Here is a 17,548-nt window from a genome sequence, read left to right on the forward strand (position 1 = left end):
GGGCTGCAGAGACAAGCAGGTCTCTGCAAGAGAGCCGATGGCAGACTGCATAGCTTCACAGGAATACCAACATGGAACATTGTTTCAGGGCCTCTGGTTAAGTGCTAATCTTCTTCCGGATTTGGATGTCAGCCCCCATTACGAGAAGTATACAGTAAACAGTACCGTGCATGTGATATGCGGGCTTAACTCTCTTCCTGCTGGCAACTGCATGTCAGCACAAAGTGGCAGTGGGAACAGCAAAACTGTGTCTCCACAGACTTACTGGCCTTCTGTCTTCAGTTTGGTCCTTGCTGCTGTCTCCCTTGGAAAACCACATCCACACAGTAGGAAGGTTGCAGAAGGATGAACGTGATTTCCACCATAACCAGTCCCCTGGAAGTCTGCTTTATTCGGTGATCTACCCTGCTCTGACCCAAGCATATGGTTGGGCACCAGCCACAGCCTTGTCCAACAACAAAGCCGGTCTACGTGCAGCTTCACAGGGAAAATGGCATGGGTAATTAAGATCCTGCATTGGGAACCTCAAGTTGATCTTGTCTGTGGGCCAGGAAGAAATAATCCCACTCCCAACATGCTAAATAACCAGCGGGTGGGCTTGAAGAGCAAGGGCACAGTTGTCCCAACCCCTTCCTCAGCAAGCAATCACGCAATTGTTACACACCGCAGTAGGTACTGGCCATTGCCCAGGGGCACTAGAGCTCCTGCACAAGCATCCGGAGGAGCACATCGCACACCGTGCTCCCACTGCTCCCTCTCCAACTGCTGCCGTGCGTGTTGGGCAGTTCTGACCACACAACCCTACACCAGCACCCAGTACAGCTTAGAAAGAAAGCGTGACCTGCACCAGCAGGCTGGAAGACAGGTAAATAGTGAACTTCAACCCCTCTCTCCCATGGGATCCTCTTTCCTCCCCTGGGATCACATATCCTATAATCGAGGCACAAATGATCTAACCTTTGCAGGATTCTTCCTTCCTCTCATGCAGCCAGATAGCCACAGAGCATTGTGTTTGTAAGTGAAACATTTTCTTCCTGCACGAATCAGGCAATCCAACTCAAAGTGGAATTTTCACAGCATTAAGTTTGACTTGGTACATCACAAGCCTAAGCTACACCTACTAGTGGCCCAGGACCCCCTCCCCATCCTACCTCCTACATCCAGAGGAAGTTAGTCATTTCCACATCAGGCTGTCTCCCATGCCATGAGCCAGCCAGCTCATTTCTACACGCAGGTAAGGTATTGTTAAGTGAATTAGAATTTATTTCTTCCCTTCTCAGCTGCCAAAACAGCTAAGCCTCTTGCACTGCCTAGCAGGCTACTCTCTAGCACTTTTTTTTTCTTGACTTCCTGATGCTTAAGAACCCAACCCTGATAATTTAGAGTGTGTCTCCTGCTCTCCATGTGGTTTCTCTGTATTTAGGACGGCTATAGGCTGATCGCTACCCAGAAAGACTCAGCACAGAGCCCCGACATGCTCTTGCTGCAGACTTTGAACTACGCTTCAAGTAACAGTTGGCAGAGCAATACGGGTTCATATGAACAGTGATCAGGCAGCAAAAGCAGATCAGATCCAAGCACTGTGCATTTGCTAGGGACTAAAGTACTAGGCACCCACCAGTGGGGCGGCTGCAGCAGAGCATTTCCTCACTGACAGAGGATTCCCACTCAGTTCACTATAGCAGCAGCCAGCCCTGTTGCATTATCCCAATGGGGGTGCATAAGCTCCCAGGCATGAGGAGCCAACCCACAGCACAGCTCTTTGCTCCCCAAACTTCCGACAGCAGCCTTGCCACTCTTTAAAGATGGGGATCAGACTACTGGTACCTGTTCATGGAAGAAGTCTGGTATTCTGCAAAGCAGCATGGCAAAGTCTTCAGATTTTGAGCTTTCAGACTTGGAGGGCTAAAGACTGCACTTGCTGAGCAGCTTTTTTGCCTGAAAGCCTCAGCAACTGTGTTTGTGTGAACTGCTCTGAGCTCTGGCAACCTCTGCAGGGCCTAAGAGGAGGCAGCCAATGTCCCTGCATAGGCAACAGAAGCAGCTTCTTTCCCAGCTCCACAGCTGCTCTGCAGCAGTTCTTTGACCAGCTATTAAGCACTCACTTCCAGGAGGCGGGAGACTGCATGGGACTTGAAAATGAGACAGAGGCCAAATCCCAGTACAGGGCCAGTACTTGATGAACCAGGCAATGTGATGTTCAAAACACAGATCCAGTGACATTTATTTCCACAGCAAAAACAGTTAAGAGAGCTTTTTTTCTTAGACTCTTTCCAGCTCTCTCCCATTATTTTGCTGCTTCCTCACTGTGCGGAGCTTCTAGGTTTAACTCTTCTCCCTCTTATTGTTTTGGTTTTTTAAACACCAACTAAGTTCTTTCATCTGGCTCACAGTTCATGTCCACAAGCAGTCATGTTGGCGCAACGTGGAGGCTGTGCCTTCAATGGAGGGCAGGAACAGCTGGGGACACATATTTCCCAGGCAGCTATTGCTCATGTACTCCCCTTACTCTATCAAGCTATAAGCATAGTTTCACTGCTTCCAACATTACTTGCTTGTGTCAGGCAGACTTCCATTCCCCCACTCCAAAAGCCTTCCCTCATAATCCCAGATATCTTGCACGGCTAGAAGTCATTTGAAGCTGCATTCCTACCTATGGAGAACTGGCAGACAGTTTACTCTTTTCACATGCAGACTAGAACTATCACCTGGTCCGAGGTGCAAAAATTCAAGGAATTTGGGCAAGGCCTAAAGGAAGTGAGAAAGCATTGCTTCTGTTTCCAACCTAGCAAAAGGTATTCAGAAGCCAGGAACAGAGCACAAACCTCAAGCCCCTTCAGCTGCTGGAGCCAGGTCCCCTCTACATTTGCTGCAGCTCCAAATACCATGTTGCTGAGGGACTGATTTAATGGCTGGCATTGACCACTTTATTGAGAAGCTGTCATTAAAGTGGGCAGCCACACTCTGCACTCACCCTTCACTTCCCTCCCCGGCTTATCTCCTCCTTCTCTTACCCTTAGGCTCAACAGGATCAACTCTGTCATCTGGCTGAAAACTCACTTTTCCACAGCATGTGCAAGTACTGATCATGAATGTATCCAACTGAGAACAACTGACTGGTAAGCACAGTCCGACTGGTCCCAGGAGTGTGAAACTACATCTGGAGGGAGTCTTGCCTAAAGTAAATGCATGAAGAGAGAACACTTAGCACTTGCATATGCAAAAGTTAAATAAATTAGGTGCAAACAGTAAGATTTTGGCAGGTCTTTGGAATAACCAAGAACTGACAATTTGAATATACCTTATGTCACCCTCTGGCAAACTACCTAGAATACACTTTACAGACTGCAGTTACAATGCCTTTATTCACCCCTTTTGTAAGGCTCCAGAAGTTCAGCAGCCAAAAAGCAGATGAGCACTACATAAAATACATTAAGACCTCTGGAGTATGTTATCCCCAATATACATAAATAAAATATTTTGCCCACTCATATCTTCTCGGGAAGACAAAAAAGTAGCAAATAGGGGGTAAATTAAGCCCCAGTCAGTTTGATAGAAACAGGCATGTCTAGATAATATTTCTATTCTCTTCTACTAAGATTGGAAGGGTTGTTGCCGTTCTGGTGCACTGCAACTTCACGACAAATAAGCACCCTTACAAAGCTTTGTTAAGGATTCACATGAGAAGTCATCATAGGAGAATGTGACTTACCAATCCACCACATCAAGAAGGTCAAAGGGGAACAGAAACAGAAGCAAGTTTTGCCAGTGCCTCACTGTTACAGCATCAGGACAGCACTCGGACCCAGAGGCATGCTTATCCAAGGGACATCTCTCACTGCTTATTGCACCCCTTTCACTCACAAAAGTCTTTGCACTTTGGCTCAAGAGCTCTTCCTTTGTATGGGCCATGTAGACCAAATCCACACCCTCAATTCCTGCAGCCTGAGTGTACCCAGTGCAAGCACTCCCCTGCCTCAGGCCTGCCTGCTGCTCCCCAGCTCAGCTGAGCCAGGCTTACTCAGTTAGGGACTGTGAGAGCCCACCACTAGCAGGGACTTCCAAATCAGCTCTGAAGGAAAGTGACACCACCAAAAGTCTCCACATGAAAGAGATGAACATAATTATTAAAAACTTATTAAAGTTTCAAAAGCTCTTTCTAGCATCACATCATTTCGTTAATGTATCAGAGCATGAAAGCCAGCAACCCATCAAGGCAGAACAGCAATCTTCAATCCAAAGCATCACTGAACACAATGGCAAAGTAAGATGGTAACACAGATTTCCCTTCCCAGACCCTGTTAATGAAGGTGGGGCAAGGGAGAAGAAGAGGGAGAACTTGGAATAGGGAAATATAGGTGGAAAAAGAGACATGAAGGAATACCATCAGAGGCTTTAAACTCGAAGTAAAAATCTAACAAAAAAAATAGTATGCTGGTCAAAAAACTGCTGTACTACACCAGCAGAGTTGGAAGGGTGTGGAGAAAGGGATCTCTGCACTTGCAATTTTCTAGCAGTATGCTGAAAGCAGACTTCTAAAGCTAAAGATAACAGAAACACACAAGCACCATTCTGAAGTGGTCTATTACTAGAGTTCATCCTGCAGAGATATTGGGAAGCACTCAAGCAGGGTGTGCTGAGTGGCTGCACCAGCACCTAAAACCAACAGCAAGCCAAACACATGGCTCTAGTGCAGAATAGCACAGAACTTAAAATAATTTTTTGAGCCAAGTGGATTGTAAGCCAGTACCACAAACAGAGAAGCAACTTCTATACGCAGCACAAGTGGTCTTAAGATAACACTTGAAAGTGGAAAAAAAATAGTCTATTTAAAATTAGTTACCATGTCTTTAGTGCTCGTGTCCTTGCAGCATCTGGGAACCACGCTCACAGATGAGAGCTCTGCTGTGTGGGGTGCTGTACAAACACAAGGCAGAAACACTGCTCCTTTCCCCAAGTACCCTGCAGGCTTTGAGCATGGCAACAGACCGCAGGAAGATGAAGACAGATGCAAAGGCAATGTGCAAGGCAACAGGTAGACACTGCTCAGGCCAGCAAGAAGAGGTCTTGGCACATCATGGGGTCCATCACATTTTAATGATCTCCGGCCACTGGCACTTAAGGACTTGCTCCTCACTGACCTTCTGACCACTCTGACCTACATGGCAACAAGTACATTTTCAATCTTTCATGTAACTAAGTGACAACAGCAGACTTCTGGGGCAATAAAGTATATAGACAGTAGTAGCTGATGCTGACAGCATGCACCAGATCCAGAGAGGCAAGAACATCTCTCCTAAGCTAAGCTAAATCCAGAGCACATAAACTCATTCTCATCAGTTTCTTCCTCTATTCATTTCACCTGCCAGGGGCCACGATGCAGACTGCACATCTTATGGTGTCTCTGTTGGCCAGCACTGCACAGGAATTAAGCCTGGAAAAGCAGCATGATGATTGCTCAAGAGCAAAATGAAAACCCTTTGACTGGAGTGGGGATTGAGGTGGGAGTGTGTTTTGGGTGTTTTTGTTTCATTTTGGTTTTGGGGGAGAGTGGTGGTGATGGTGGTATTTGGTTGTTTGTTTTACTGTTTTGCTTGCTTTAAAACCACATTGTTCGGCCATAAAGACTTCATTTTTCTGACCCCATCACAGGCCGAATACTGCAAATACCCTACTCAGCTAATGAGTACAGCATGTCTGCCAACTAATGGCTGGCAGCTGAGTATTTTACCTCTGCAGGGGTCTTTGCTTGTGACAGTTGCATGTACTCACTCACCCTTGCTCCTTCTCATCCAGCTCTCCACTCTAAAAGCTGTCCACACTCATTCCTCACCACAGTCCTCCTCCGCCCCAGAAGGGAGAACCTAAGTTATAAGAAGCTTCATCTCTAGAGGTAAAACAGAGGAAGGCTGGCAATAAGTGCACTGCTACTGCCCTCCTGTCAGGGTATGAAGGGGAGGGCAGGAGAAGCCTTCAGGAAAGCCAGTTCATTGCTCTCAAAAGGAGAAGCGGCTGAAGAACACTGCAGAAGGATGTCTCTGCTTGGAAACCCCAAGTTGTACAGAATGAATCTGCAGGGCCAGGAGCTGAGGTCTCTTGGCCTTGCTTACATAGTTCATTATTTAGGGAGCGGGGTAGAGCACAGACTGTGCAGAGGGACAATAGGGTATTCTGACAGCAAGAGGAGACTTTGAGCCTGCTGCAACATAGGCATTTTCTACCATGTAATAAACCAAATATTAAGTACTACCATATCACATTTTCAATGTCACCAGCTGCCCTGCAAGTTCCACCCAACACCAGCATCTTCTGACACAGCTCGCAAAGAGAAAGCTCCTTTCTGACAAAAGGGGAACAGGAGATCACCATGAACTGGGCACACCAGCTCATCTCCATGGCACTCTTGAGCTTCTCCCTGCTGTGGGCTACCTACCATGCCTTCTCCCTACCATCCAGGGCTTGGCATGAGAGGCAGCATGACCTGTGGCCTGCGCCAGGTATGCCCTGTGTCCCCTGCACTCACCTCTGGACCACCAGCAGTAATTGACTCTCACAGGACTGCAGGCAAAAGTTGTTCAAGCTTTGCAAACATAGAGGATATTACACTTCAAGTGTTTTAGTTACTGTAAGCAGTTCACTAATTACAGTAGTAATGATTGGATTATGGCCAGTTAACAGCTTTAAAGAAACAAACCATTATAGGATGGGGAGGTTAACACTTCTTTAGGTCTAGTATGGAAACAACTTTCAGCCATCCACCCTGTGGAAGGCTGTCAGTAGCTGGCTAGGTCACACACCATTTGCAACAGGCTGCAACAGCAAGGATCAGAGTGACGTGTCACTAAACGATACACTGGCACACGAAAATTAACGGTGTTGGAGGAGGTGCGCTTGCAAGAACAGAGGGTCTTCTGTTCATATGCTGGCCTCATCAGCTCCAACACCTCTGCATGACTGGACCCAGAAGACAAGCTGCAGACAGGCATGCACATGCTAAGTTACTGACACAGTATCGTGCTTGTGATGGCTTTGCTTCAGCACGCAAGGAGTTGTGACTGCAGGCATTATAGAAACTCTTTAGCAGAAACCTGCTAGCTCCAACCAATCAACTGAATACAAACATCCACAGTATCAGGAGCCAAAGGCACTCACCAGAAAGAACAGCTATAAATTTCCTTCAACTAGCGATTGTTGCCAGCACCAGAAGGACCACAGCATCAGGCGTTAGTCCCTTAGTCCCTCTAGAAGCTAAAAACACATACAAGGAACATGCATAGAGGCCCCCTGCACACCTCTCACACATCTCCTTCCACAGCATCTGACCGCAGAGCAATTTTTGCAGAAAAGCAGTTGGACCAATGGATCCCTGCAACAAGTTCTATCCTAAGGTACAGAGGCAGCAACAAGGAAGACTGTCAGCTCTGGAAGATGAAGTTTTGTGTGACCATGCCTTTTCTGAGGAGGGCAATGGGTCCCAGATTCACAGCTTCCCCCTTAAAGGGCACCTTCTGCCCTGCAGCACCTTCCACAAAAGAAATATCCTATTTTACAGAAGTCCCTAGGATGTTGAAACCACAATGAAGGGAACAACACTCGTTCCCAGATGACTACCCTGATGGTACTGTTGGCAACATGTCCTTGCAGGTTGGGCAGTTCTGCCTAACCCAGGAAAGCCAACCACTTGCACCCCTGCCACCCATTTCTTCCTCTCCACTCACCCTAGGAAAAGGGGGTCCCTACACCCCTCACCAGCCCTGACACACAACAGCCACCCCTCAGTGGTGACACCCCACCATCATGCTGCCTGTGCAAGCTCTTCAGTGCCTCCCCTCACCCTCTCCTCAGCAGTATCTTGCTCTGCTTGGTCTCCTTGTTCTCCTCGCACTTCAGAGGCCTTCAGCTGAGGACTGGCAGAAACTGAGTTTGGTATCGTTGGCTGGAGGGTGAAGATTTCTGGCAGGAGAAAACCAGTGGAGCTGGGCATCTTGCCCAGAGTGAGTTCACACTTGGCTCACCACAGCTGGAAATAGTCTCATCCCTGGCCAGAGCTCCCCAACAGCCCAACAAAACCCTCAGGAAACAGCAAGTTTCCACGCGTTAGCCATTTTGAAACAGACCGGTTCATGTTCCTGAACATACTCCCCCGCGCCCCGCTGCCCCCACCAAGCCTTCTCCGGGCAGCACAGCTATCTGCAAGAGCTGCTGCCAAAAGTTGCTTGATGAGCACTGAGAGAGTGTAAGGTCTTGCTTTCTGCGTGGAGACAGGTGTGGCCAAGACCAACGCTTCCTCTGGAGACAGTCCTGCACAGCAACACCACGAGGAGAGCTAGAGGGAAGGCAGAGGCTTGAACAAATGTAGCCCCATGCTCCCCTTCCCATCACGCCCTTGAAGCTGAACTACTGCTCTCCCCTCACTCATCACTGGGAGATCTCCACATCTCCCAAACCAGGTAAGACACGTAAGAAACTCACCTGGAAGCAAAACAACGCTTAAAAAGCTAAAACTGCTTTTGACTGCAATCTAAAGTTATCCTTAGGAAATTATTTTCCATTACGATAAACCCTGGCATAGACGTGGTCTAAAGAGCTTTAAACAAAGCATCCTTTCTTTGGCACTGTTTAACAGTTAAGAAATTAACTCGCCTTTTTTTTCCCCACATGGGGAACCAAATTTTAAAGTTTTCTTGGGAATAATACATTTAAGTAGCAGAACTACCTAATCTAAATAAAGTGAGGGGGATCAACAGGTAAGTACGCTGGATAGCAAGAGAAACTCAGCTGCTATAAAGCCAAGGAATCCGGCCAGGAAGACAGGGCTCTGGGATGTACACATTACTTTCCATGATGAAGAAAAGAGCACTCAGCTGGGATGCAGAGACCATACATGGTTCTCTTGCTCTCCCTCATCTCACAGAGGCCTTTACAGGCTAGATCCTGGAGCAAAGACGTAACATCACAACTTCCATTTACAGCAGCGGCAAAGTTCAAGTGCTTAGCATCATATGCTGCAGTGAATAGTAGCAAGTGCCCTGGCTGCCTGATTCAAAAGCCATGGAAAGCTGGAGCCCTTCTGTTGCCAACTGGCCTTGGTTCAGCACCTCCATAAGATGGGAGAGTTGTCCTCAGTGTTGCAAAAAGAAGCATGAGTATTCTGCACAAAACTTCTGCAACCATACAGCACTCTGGTTATGGAAGGTGCAGCGCGACCAGCTGCCCATCCACACTGTGCTGTGTGACAGATATACAAGATTTCACAAGGGTCCTTCTGAAAATGAGAGCTACAGATAAGATGCATGAGTATAGCCCACCTGTGCTATCCAGAAGAGCAGGCCCTACACCGCAGTAATGCGCAGTCACTGGAAAGACAAGCAGACTGGCAAAAAAGCAACCAGCTGATAGATCAAATCATCCCTGCCTTCCCATTGACCACGTAAGCCATCTAAGTGGATGTGGAACAAGTTGCTGCTTAAGAAGTCTACCCTGCAGCCTCATCTGCCTATCAACTATCCACACAGGAGTGTTTCTGTAAGACTGCCCAGAAGCCCTGGATTCCTGGCATTCAGGGACCTACTTGAAACCACTCCAGCCTGAGCAACAGACAGGTGATACATGGAGACTGACATCAGTGGTGTCCACTGTAGTGAGTGTTAATAGGAAAGACATGGCCTTTTCACCTGCCAGCACTTACCACCCTGGTTCTAATAGAATGGAAAGGCCATTTTTGCTGTCATTTCCCACACCACAAGGATGAACACATTTCCAGGAGGCTTTCAGCCTATATAGAATGACAAATCAAAGATTCATCCGGATGAGAGATCAAAATTCCCTGTTTATTCTTGCATACTTCAGCCCTGTCAGTAGGAGCTGTTTCAGTGCACGGAGGGTGAAGAAGGTCTCTGCAGAGCCTTGTTCATGTTGTAGTGCTTCAAAGCAGCAACAGATTTGGAAGAAGGAGAAGATGGGACAACTGCAGGTAAGAGCCTGAGGTCAGCCAGCTGCAGTACTGGTACAAGAGTTTGCTCACAAAGGTCTGGCCCAGCCCCTGCCAATGGGATACACACATTGCCAGCTGGGCAGGAAAGGCACAACGACAGGAAACCAAAATGGGGAAAAAACGGTTCTGCTTTACTGCCTAATAGGGAGCCAAGAGGTTAAACTGGCGCCAGGCCACACCACAAACATCCTATGACCAAGTTCTGCTGTCATGCAGTGAGGGAATGAGAGCATGAAAGGCAAAGGCAGGAGGGGAACAGGAAGCAAGCTTTTTTTTGCTAATCATATTAATGCTAGGAGTTTTGCTCACTTCAGCGTCTTTTGGTCCAAGAAGTCCCCAGTTCTGTCTCAGGGATCTGGGTGACTCTGCTGAGAATCTGTATGTCAGTCTCATGCATTGGGGTCAAAATAAAGCAGCGGGTGGCTCCACAGACATCAATAAAACGCTTTTCTGGCATGACTAGCACCAGACAGAAAGTCCTGCTACTGACAAGCCTACCTCACCACTCTACACCAACTCATCCCAACTGATCCAAGCTCTGTGTAACAGCCTCAAAATCCCAGAGTTAAGAGCAAATCATGCCTCTACTAAGAAAAGACTTTGCCTTTCGTGCTAAGATACTGTTTTTCCCACCTAGCAGTTGCCAAATTTCCCCCTCAACAGTTCACCTATGGCTTCGAGGGAATGAGAGGGTTTTACATTGCTATACAAAATTTGTAGAAGTCATACTAAGCATGCTCTTCATGGTAAACATCATCTTTCTAATAGCCACACACAGCAAGAAATCAGTTTCATGTTCTTATCTAAAAGAAGGGTAAACTGTGTTGTACTCTATCACCCATCCTCCTCAAACACCATTGCTTAGCATGTATAAAATACCTTTAAAAATCACAGCAATACATCCAGCAAGCCCCTGGGGCAGACACAACACATAGAAGTGAGACCAGTCCACTTTAGGTGTTGTATTTTAGTAGATTCCAAACATTTCCCCAAACAGGTCTCTGGTCTCTTTTCTCTAGTGACTGCTTTCTGCACCTCATTGTCAGAAAGAGCACAGCCAACCTCTGCGAGCGTAAGCGCACCCCGGAGAACAGCCTAAGTGTCAGGCACAACAGTGATAATCCACAGGCAGCTGGAAAATGCTCTCAGTCGTTCCCCAGCAAAGCCGTGCATGTTTTTACCATCTCTGTCACTGCTGCTTGTGCCAACCTTAACAACTCCAGGCCAAAGTATTAAGTAGAACCCAGTGAGGCAGCACAGAAAAGCACACAGGCTCACTACCTGGCCAGGTAGGCCAGCTGAACCCTGCTATTCCTCCAGTTAAAAGCGCATGAGACATGTCAGGTGGCAGAACTGCACCTCTCACACAGCACACATGAGACATGTCAGGTGGCAGAACTGCACCTCTCACACAGCACACATGAGAAGAGCTATGTGCCTACAGCAGGAGCAGCTGGGAGTGTATTACTGCCATTCATAGTGGTCACCTCAGTGCTGCAAAGAGCAGGTACCATTCAGTGGGTCTCCACTGTAACACCCATGTTGTGTTCATGAACACTTTTACTAAACAGGTTTACCAGCCCATATTCACACAGCTACAATCCAGTTACACTTTAATTTCATAGCCAGACAACACCACCTCATACAAAAGCACCTGATTCCTTCTAATGGGACAAGTTCTCAACAGACAGCCAAGAGAACTGAAGTTTCTAAACAGTTTCTGCTTAAAGATGCCCTACATGGCACACCAGTCGCCCCAAGCTATGCCACTGAGCACTGAAAGAAATCAGGGAGGAAAACAGCGTTACCCGCTCCAGCTTTTGCACTTATGTATGGCAAAAACATCATTACCAAATCACACACACAAGAATTTAAACTGGTTGCCTGAAGTAGTCAGCAAGAAATTCCCCAGACAGACACACTTTACACATCACTGGGCTGGTAGCTGGATGCCTTTGAGGTGTTTCACCCTTCCCTAGAGGATAAGGAGAAGAAACAGTTCAATCCAGTTTGATAAGTGTCACGTTCTCATGAGTTGATCCCTGGGATCTATTACAGAGTCCCCCCCAAAGAACATGCAATCTCCTTTTTAACCCATGCCTGCTTTCTCCTTAGTTTTCCCCCTTAAATAGGATACTGAATAGGTGGGTAAGTCACTGCAAAGCGCACATGCCTCATTCATCATGCACCAAGAGGTTACAATGAATAATAATGTTCTTGTTAAAAAACCCACAAGTGCACATCCTAATGAAACCTGATCACAGAAAGTACGAGGCAGCTCCCACACTCAAGGACAAATAACTGATCTACAAAGCCAGATACTTCCAGAGCCCCCTGCAGCAACTTCTGAGTTTAATGTTTTGAAGAGCAAGTATCTGGCAATAAGCTACCTATGTTAAACAACAAAAGCTCGATCTGAAAGAGGTAACTGATGACCTATATTGCCTGCCTAATTGTAAAAGAGCAGCTGAGCAAGCAGCCTTGCAAATTTCACCATTCTGCTTCTATACTGATAGGTACAAAATAAGGCATAGAGGATCCTCAGCTGCATCAGTGCCACCTTTGGTACAGCACACCCACACTGTGAAGACCACACAAGGACCACCCCTTGCTATGGCCTATCAAGTACGACGCAGCATCATTAACAGTGGGAACAAAGGGACCCAGTGCTATACACTGACCACCAGTACACATTTATTTACCCCACTGCTGAATTGATGATGGCACAGAAAGAAACTTCAACAAACTACAGATTGCATGTGGTGTCACCTCTGTGCAGGTTCACAGCAGCTACCACAACTGTAGCTTTTTGGAAATCAAGATAACCTTCTCAAAACAGACCCTGTCTGGATAGGAGGACACTCAATCCAAAGGAAAGTGAAGCTGTGATTGTGACTTTTAGTCACACTCAGATCACCTCATCTGAGCATGCTTCCAGCAGGCTTGGAGGTGGGGTGTTTGCAAGAGGGACCTGGGCTCTGTTTAATGAATACTTTCTATCATTAACAACCCCACCTCAAACAGAGATGTGGTTAGCACAGCAAATTTCACATCGTAACAAAAGCAGTAAAACCTTTTGGATGCAAACACAGGTAGGGCCACGAGACCCACAGATTTTTAGTTTATGGGATCACCCCTGTATTTATGTGTATCTTTACATGCAGTGCATAGCACAGGGTAGAAAGAGGTGTTCTGGGAGACTGTAATTTCTAACTGGGAATTTCTAACTTCATCAATAACCGTACTTAGTAAGTACTTCTTTAGGGCAGAAAAGGTGCTCCTGAAGCCTGTGCTATCATTGCTTAAGCAGCACCATAAATACGAACAGTGCAGTTCTCTCAGCCAGAGGTATCACTTACTGCCACATTGCCACAGAAATACTAACCTGGTGAAGCAAAGCAGTGCTAGATAAAGACAAGGCGCATTTATTTAATTGATTTTTTTTTTTTTAATAAAGCATTATTATTGTTCCTTACAGCATTTAAGTTGTATATGGCTGTCTTCTATATGCTGCAACTGAACACTGCTCCCTACTCATATTGTCAAGGTGGCAGCTGTTAGGTCAGAAAGCAACTTGGCCTTTAAAGTTTAATTTCCCAGCTCTACAGTTTGGACAAGTTGCTTCAGGACAGATTTTAAAATAAACCCTGGATGAGATGCACCTTGAGCATGAAATGAGAGTGGCCAACAGCAGTGCCTGCTGCACACAGGGCCTGTGGGCTGGCCCCTACCAGCAACCCAAAGCAGTGCCAGCTTCACCTCAATATCATTCCTGACCCCACTGGGACAATTGCCTGCATGGCAATTGCAGGAGGTTGTCCTTCTCACCACTACCCTTTGCCTCACCTTTGACCACAAGCCAGGCATGCTGAGCACCATGTATCTCACCCAGTCCCTCAAGGCCAAATCCAGTGCCTTGGCCAAAAAGTCCCAGGCGACTCAGGAAAAGTTTGAACACTACAGCTAGCCATTCGCCATCAAGAGGGAGAAATGTCCTTGTGGGCACAAGTGACAATCTCTTGGCCAGTAAACATCCAAATATGTACTTTTTACATGGTATCTCCACAGTTAGGTGAGACCATTGCAACATCTTCCAGCAAGTTTTGCTTTGGAACACTGGGAAACAGCAGGATCAACCTTGTTATGCCTTGGCTAAGGCATATGCTATGCCTTGAGGCCCGACTCCAGACAGGAAAGAAGAGAGAAGAAAGAAAATGCTATTAGAAGAAACTACTGAGAGGAGTTCAACAGTGCAAAAGGGAAAGTATTTTAATCCCCAGAAGAGACCCCCTGCTCCTGCACAAAAGGCTGAGCAGAGGCTTATACCAAGTGAGAAGCAACTGAATTTGTTCTGCACATTGTATTTGTTGTCACTTACAAGCAGCAATGCTGTGACAAGCTCTTTAAAACCTCTTAGAATCTGTTCTGATAGACATGAAAAACAGGCTTTGCGTGAAAAGCTGCTACTTTATCCCTACACTGTAAAACAGTAACTTCCTAGGCAGAGGCAGGTGGGAAGAGGTGTGAGACCAGTGTCCTTTCCCTGTATCATGTTCAAGAGGCCAAACTTCACCCTCTAAATATGAAATTCACCCTGCAGCTCATCTCTTTACCCATCTCAAAGCAGCTCATGAGATCGTACTCAAGCACCAAACCAGACAGTAACAGCTGCTGTATCTGTCTCTCAGTGTAGGTAGAAAACGTGCAAACCATCTCCCGAAAACTCAGCAAACTTGTTCTCCTTACAGCTCACCTGCTGAGGTCATTACTAAAAATCGGATCTTCCCACTTCAGAGGCCTGCCATGAGCTCTGCTGAGCCCATGCAGCTGGGAGACAGGAAGCTGGATTCAATTCATCTGTGAGCAACATCTCTAGACTGTTTGCTTCCCAAGTCTCAATTTGTCCCAGCTGTGCAATGCCACGCAGGACAGCACTGTGACACAGCTATCCCCAGCCCACAGGGCCTTGCTGAGCCAGGACATGAGGGGCCGGGTTGGAAACAGTCAGCAAGACATGGCCATTTCTCACACAGGCATTTGCTCCCTGGGTTACCGGCCATGCCACCACTTTAGACATGCTGTGCACTGGCAGGTAGACAAAAAAGTGACTCCACCACCAGAGAAGGACACCAGAGAATGCCCTCCCATTCAGCAAGCTGGAGAGTGAAACCCAGCACATCAAATTCAACTGGTAGCAGCTGACCATCAAAAGAAATTGGCTTAGATTATTTTGAAACAGATGCGTTAATTCCTTAAAACTCCCGGTTCGCTTCCCCCCTCCTCTGCACAAACAACCCAAGTTAACAGAGTAGCTCTCTGTCCCCCTCTTGTGATTAGGACCAAGAGGACTTAAAATCTCCTTGGAAGGAGGTAATATTAAAAAAGCATGGTCTTTAGGGCACAATACCACAGCCTTGGTTTTGGGACTTCATTTTAAGCCAAAGATTCAACTTCTGCTTCTGACAACCGAGTCAGTGTCCCACTACATATACAATATTTCCCCTCACTCCACACCACAAAAGGCAAAAAAACCCCACGGTATGACAATCATTTCCACTCACAGCCTGTGAGCAATACTGCCCATCTCACTCTGGGCCCCACTGACTGTTTCTAGATGTATTAGCCAGATATTGGAGTACGACTGGAGATACTGATCACAGCCAGGCATACCTTTTCAAAAAAGGAAGAATCTTCTCTCCTCAAAGGAGTAGAGCCTGGTCTTCAGATAAGCCATCCAGCACTCACACCCCAAACCAAGATTACATTCCACTCTTTCTCCTTTGTTGAAAAGTAAGTTCACCTGCCATCAACTCTTTCTCCATTAAATGCCGTTGTTTGTGTGCTTTAATTCCCATGCTGTCTACTCTCACCACCCAAGTCCCTCCAAGCAAGGAAACTGAGGGAACTGTTGACAGCAGCTCCATAGCTATCACCTTCAATTAACTCATCAGACTCCAGGGGAAAGACTTGGCACCATCTCAGGCAGAACCTGAAAACCCTTCATCTGAAAGCCAAGGGGCTAAAGAGGAAGAGTCTTCTCACTGGTGCGCCCTCCTTCCCAGTTGCTTCCAGCTCCCTACAGGAAGCCCCGCACCTCGAGCTACTTTATGTATATTAATATATCATCTATGCATAAAGCAGCAATATCCACCCCTCTAGCACGGAAGGTTTGTGGATTCTCCTGGCTGCTCTCAGCTCAGGCAGAGCAAGGCACGATCCAACACGCGAGCCCAGAGAACACAAGCGACTGGCTGGGAAAAGCGGCGGGAGCCTGCTGCACGCCGAGGTGCCCCTGCCATGTTAGCATGAGGAGTGGTTCAAATTCTGCTTTATTGTTGCCCGATGAAGTGACTAAAACGGAAATGTTTCGGGGATTAAGATTCCAGAGTGATCTAATACAGGACGCTTTTAGTTTAAAGGAGGAGGAAAAAAAATAAATATATAACTGAAGAGCGGCGAGGCTGGAGCTCCTCCTGAGCTCCCCTCCCCACCACCACCCTTTCGGTTTAAAAAAAAAGGCTGAATGTTACCATTTTTGGACATGAGCTCCGCTCAAGCCCTGCCCTAAACCACACCATTCAAACGAGAAGCCAGTTACCGTCCCGCCGCCGGGTCCGGGGCGCGGGCAGCGGGGCGGCCGGCGGGGGCTGCGGGGGGGGCCCGCCACAGCCCCCCGGGCTCCCCGCTCCACCCGGGCGCACCTGCGGGCCGAGTGCCGGTGACTGGGGGGACATCTGTTGCTGCGGGGAGACCCGCCGCGGCACCTCGCTCCCCGCCCCGCCATCACCTGCGCGCTCCACCCGCCCCCGCGGCCCCCGCCGGTTCGCCTCGCCTCGCCACGCCGCGCCAGCCAGGCGCGCACCGGCCCCGCTGCGGACGATGAGGGCGGCGGGGCCGAGCCTCGGCGGCCCCGTCGTGCGTGTGTGTGCGAGGGGAGAGCAAGGGGGTGCGCTCACCTTCCTCTGCTGCTTCTCCCAGGCCGGGTCGAGGAGCAGGTCCCGGTCCCAGTCCTCCTCCGGCTGCATGTAGTCGTTGGTCTGCTGGTCGTAGTGATCCATGGCTGCTGCGGTAGCCTGTGCCCGACCCTGTCCCGTCCGTCCCGGAGGGCTGCCCGCTGTCCCCGGCCCCGCGGCCGCTCAGCCCGAGCAGGCGGCGGCGCCCGCTTCAACGTCTCCGCCCGCTCCAACGTCTCCGCCTCGGTCGCGCTCAGCACCGCGGGGGCGGGACACACCGCCCCACCCCCGCCCGGGGGCCGCTCCCGCGCCTCTTATTGGCCGGGACTCGCGGCCGAGCTTGCAGCTCCCAGAGACAGCGTCTCGCTCATTGCACCCTCTGCGCGTCCGTCACGATACCTGGCCGCCGCGATAGGTGGGATGCGGCCGATTAGCCCCGCCCCCGGTCCCCCAGCACCGCCCGGCACCTCTCCCGCGGCGGCGGCTGAGGGTGGGCGAGCCGGGGTGCGGCGGGGCTGTAACCCGGCGGCGCCGTAACCCGGCGGGCCGGTGCGGTGCGGTGCGGTGCGGTGCGGTGCGGTGCGGTGCGGGGAAGCTCAGT

General features: G+C 48.6%; 1 protein-coding gene across 6 annotated transcripts in view; it reads right to left on the minus strand.

Moving 5' to 3' along the window:
* ACTN1 (actinin alpha 1) overlaps positions 1–17,236 on the minus strand; it is a 90,201-nt gene extending 72,965 nt beyond the window's left edge. For 5 of the 6 annotated variants that reach the window (XM_065064371.1, XM_065064369.1, XM_065064367.1 and 2 more), the window contains exon 1: positions 16,951–17,205. In XM_065064371.1, coding sequence (XP_064920443.1) covers positions 16,951–17,052 — 102 coding nt within the window. In that variant the 5' untranslated portion in view covers positions 17,053–17,205. Of the gene's footprint in view, positions 1–16,950 lie in introns of all 6 variants that reach the window. The other variant, XM_065064368.1, reaches the window with a different exon arrangement.
* Positions 17,237–17,548: the final 312 nt, after the last annotated feature.

The sequence above is a fragment of the Columba livia genome, chromosome 5 (genome assembly GCF_036013475.1).
Source record: "Columba livia isolate bColLiv1 breed racing homer chromosome 5, bColLiv1.pat.W.v2, whole genome shotgun sequence".
Lineage (NCBI taxonomy): Eukaryota > Metazoa > Chordata > Aves > Columbiformes > Columbidae > Columba > Columba livia.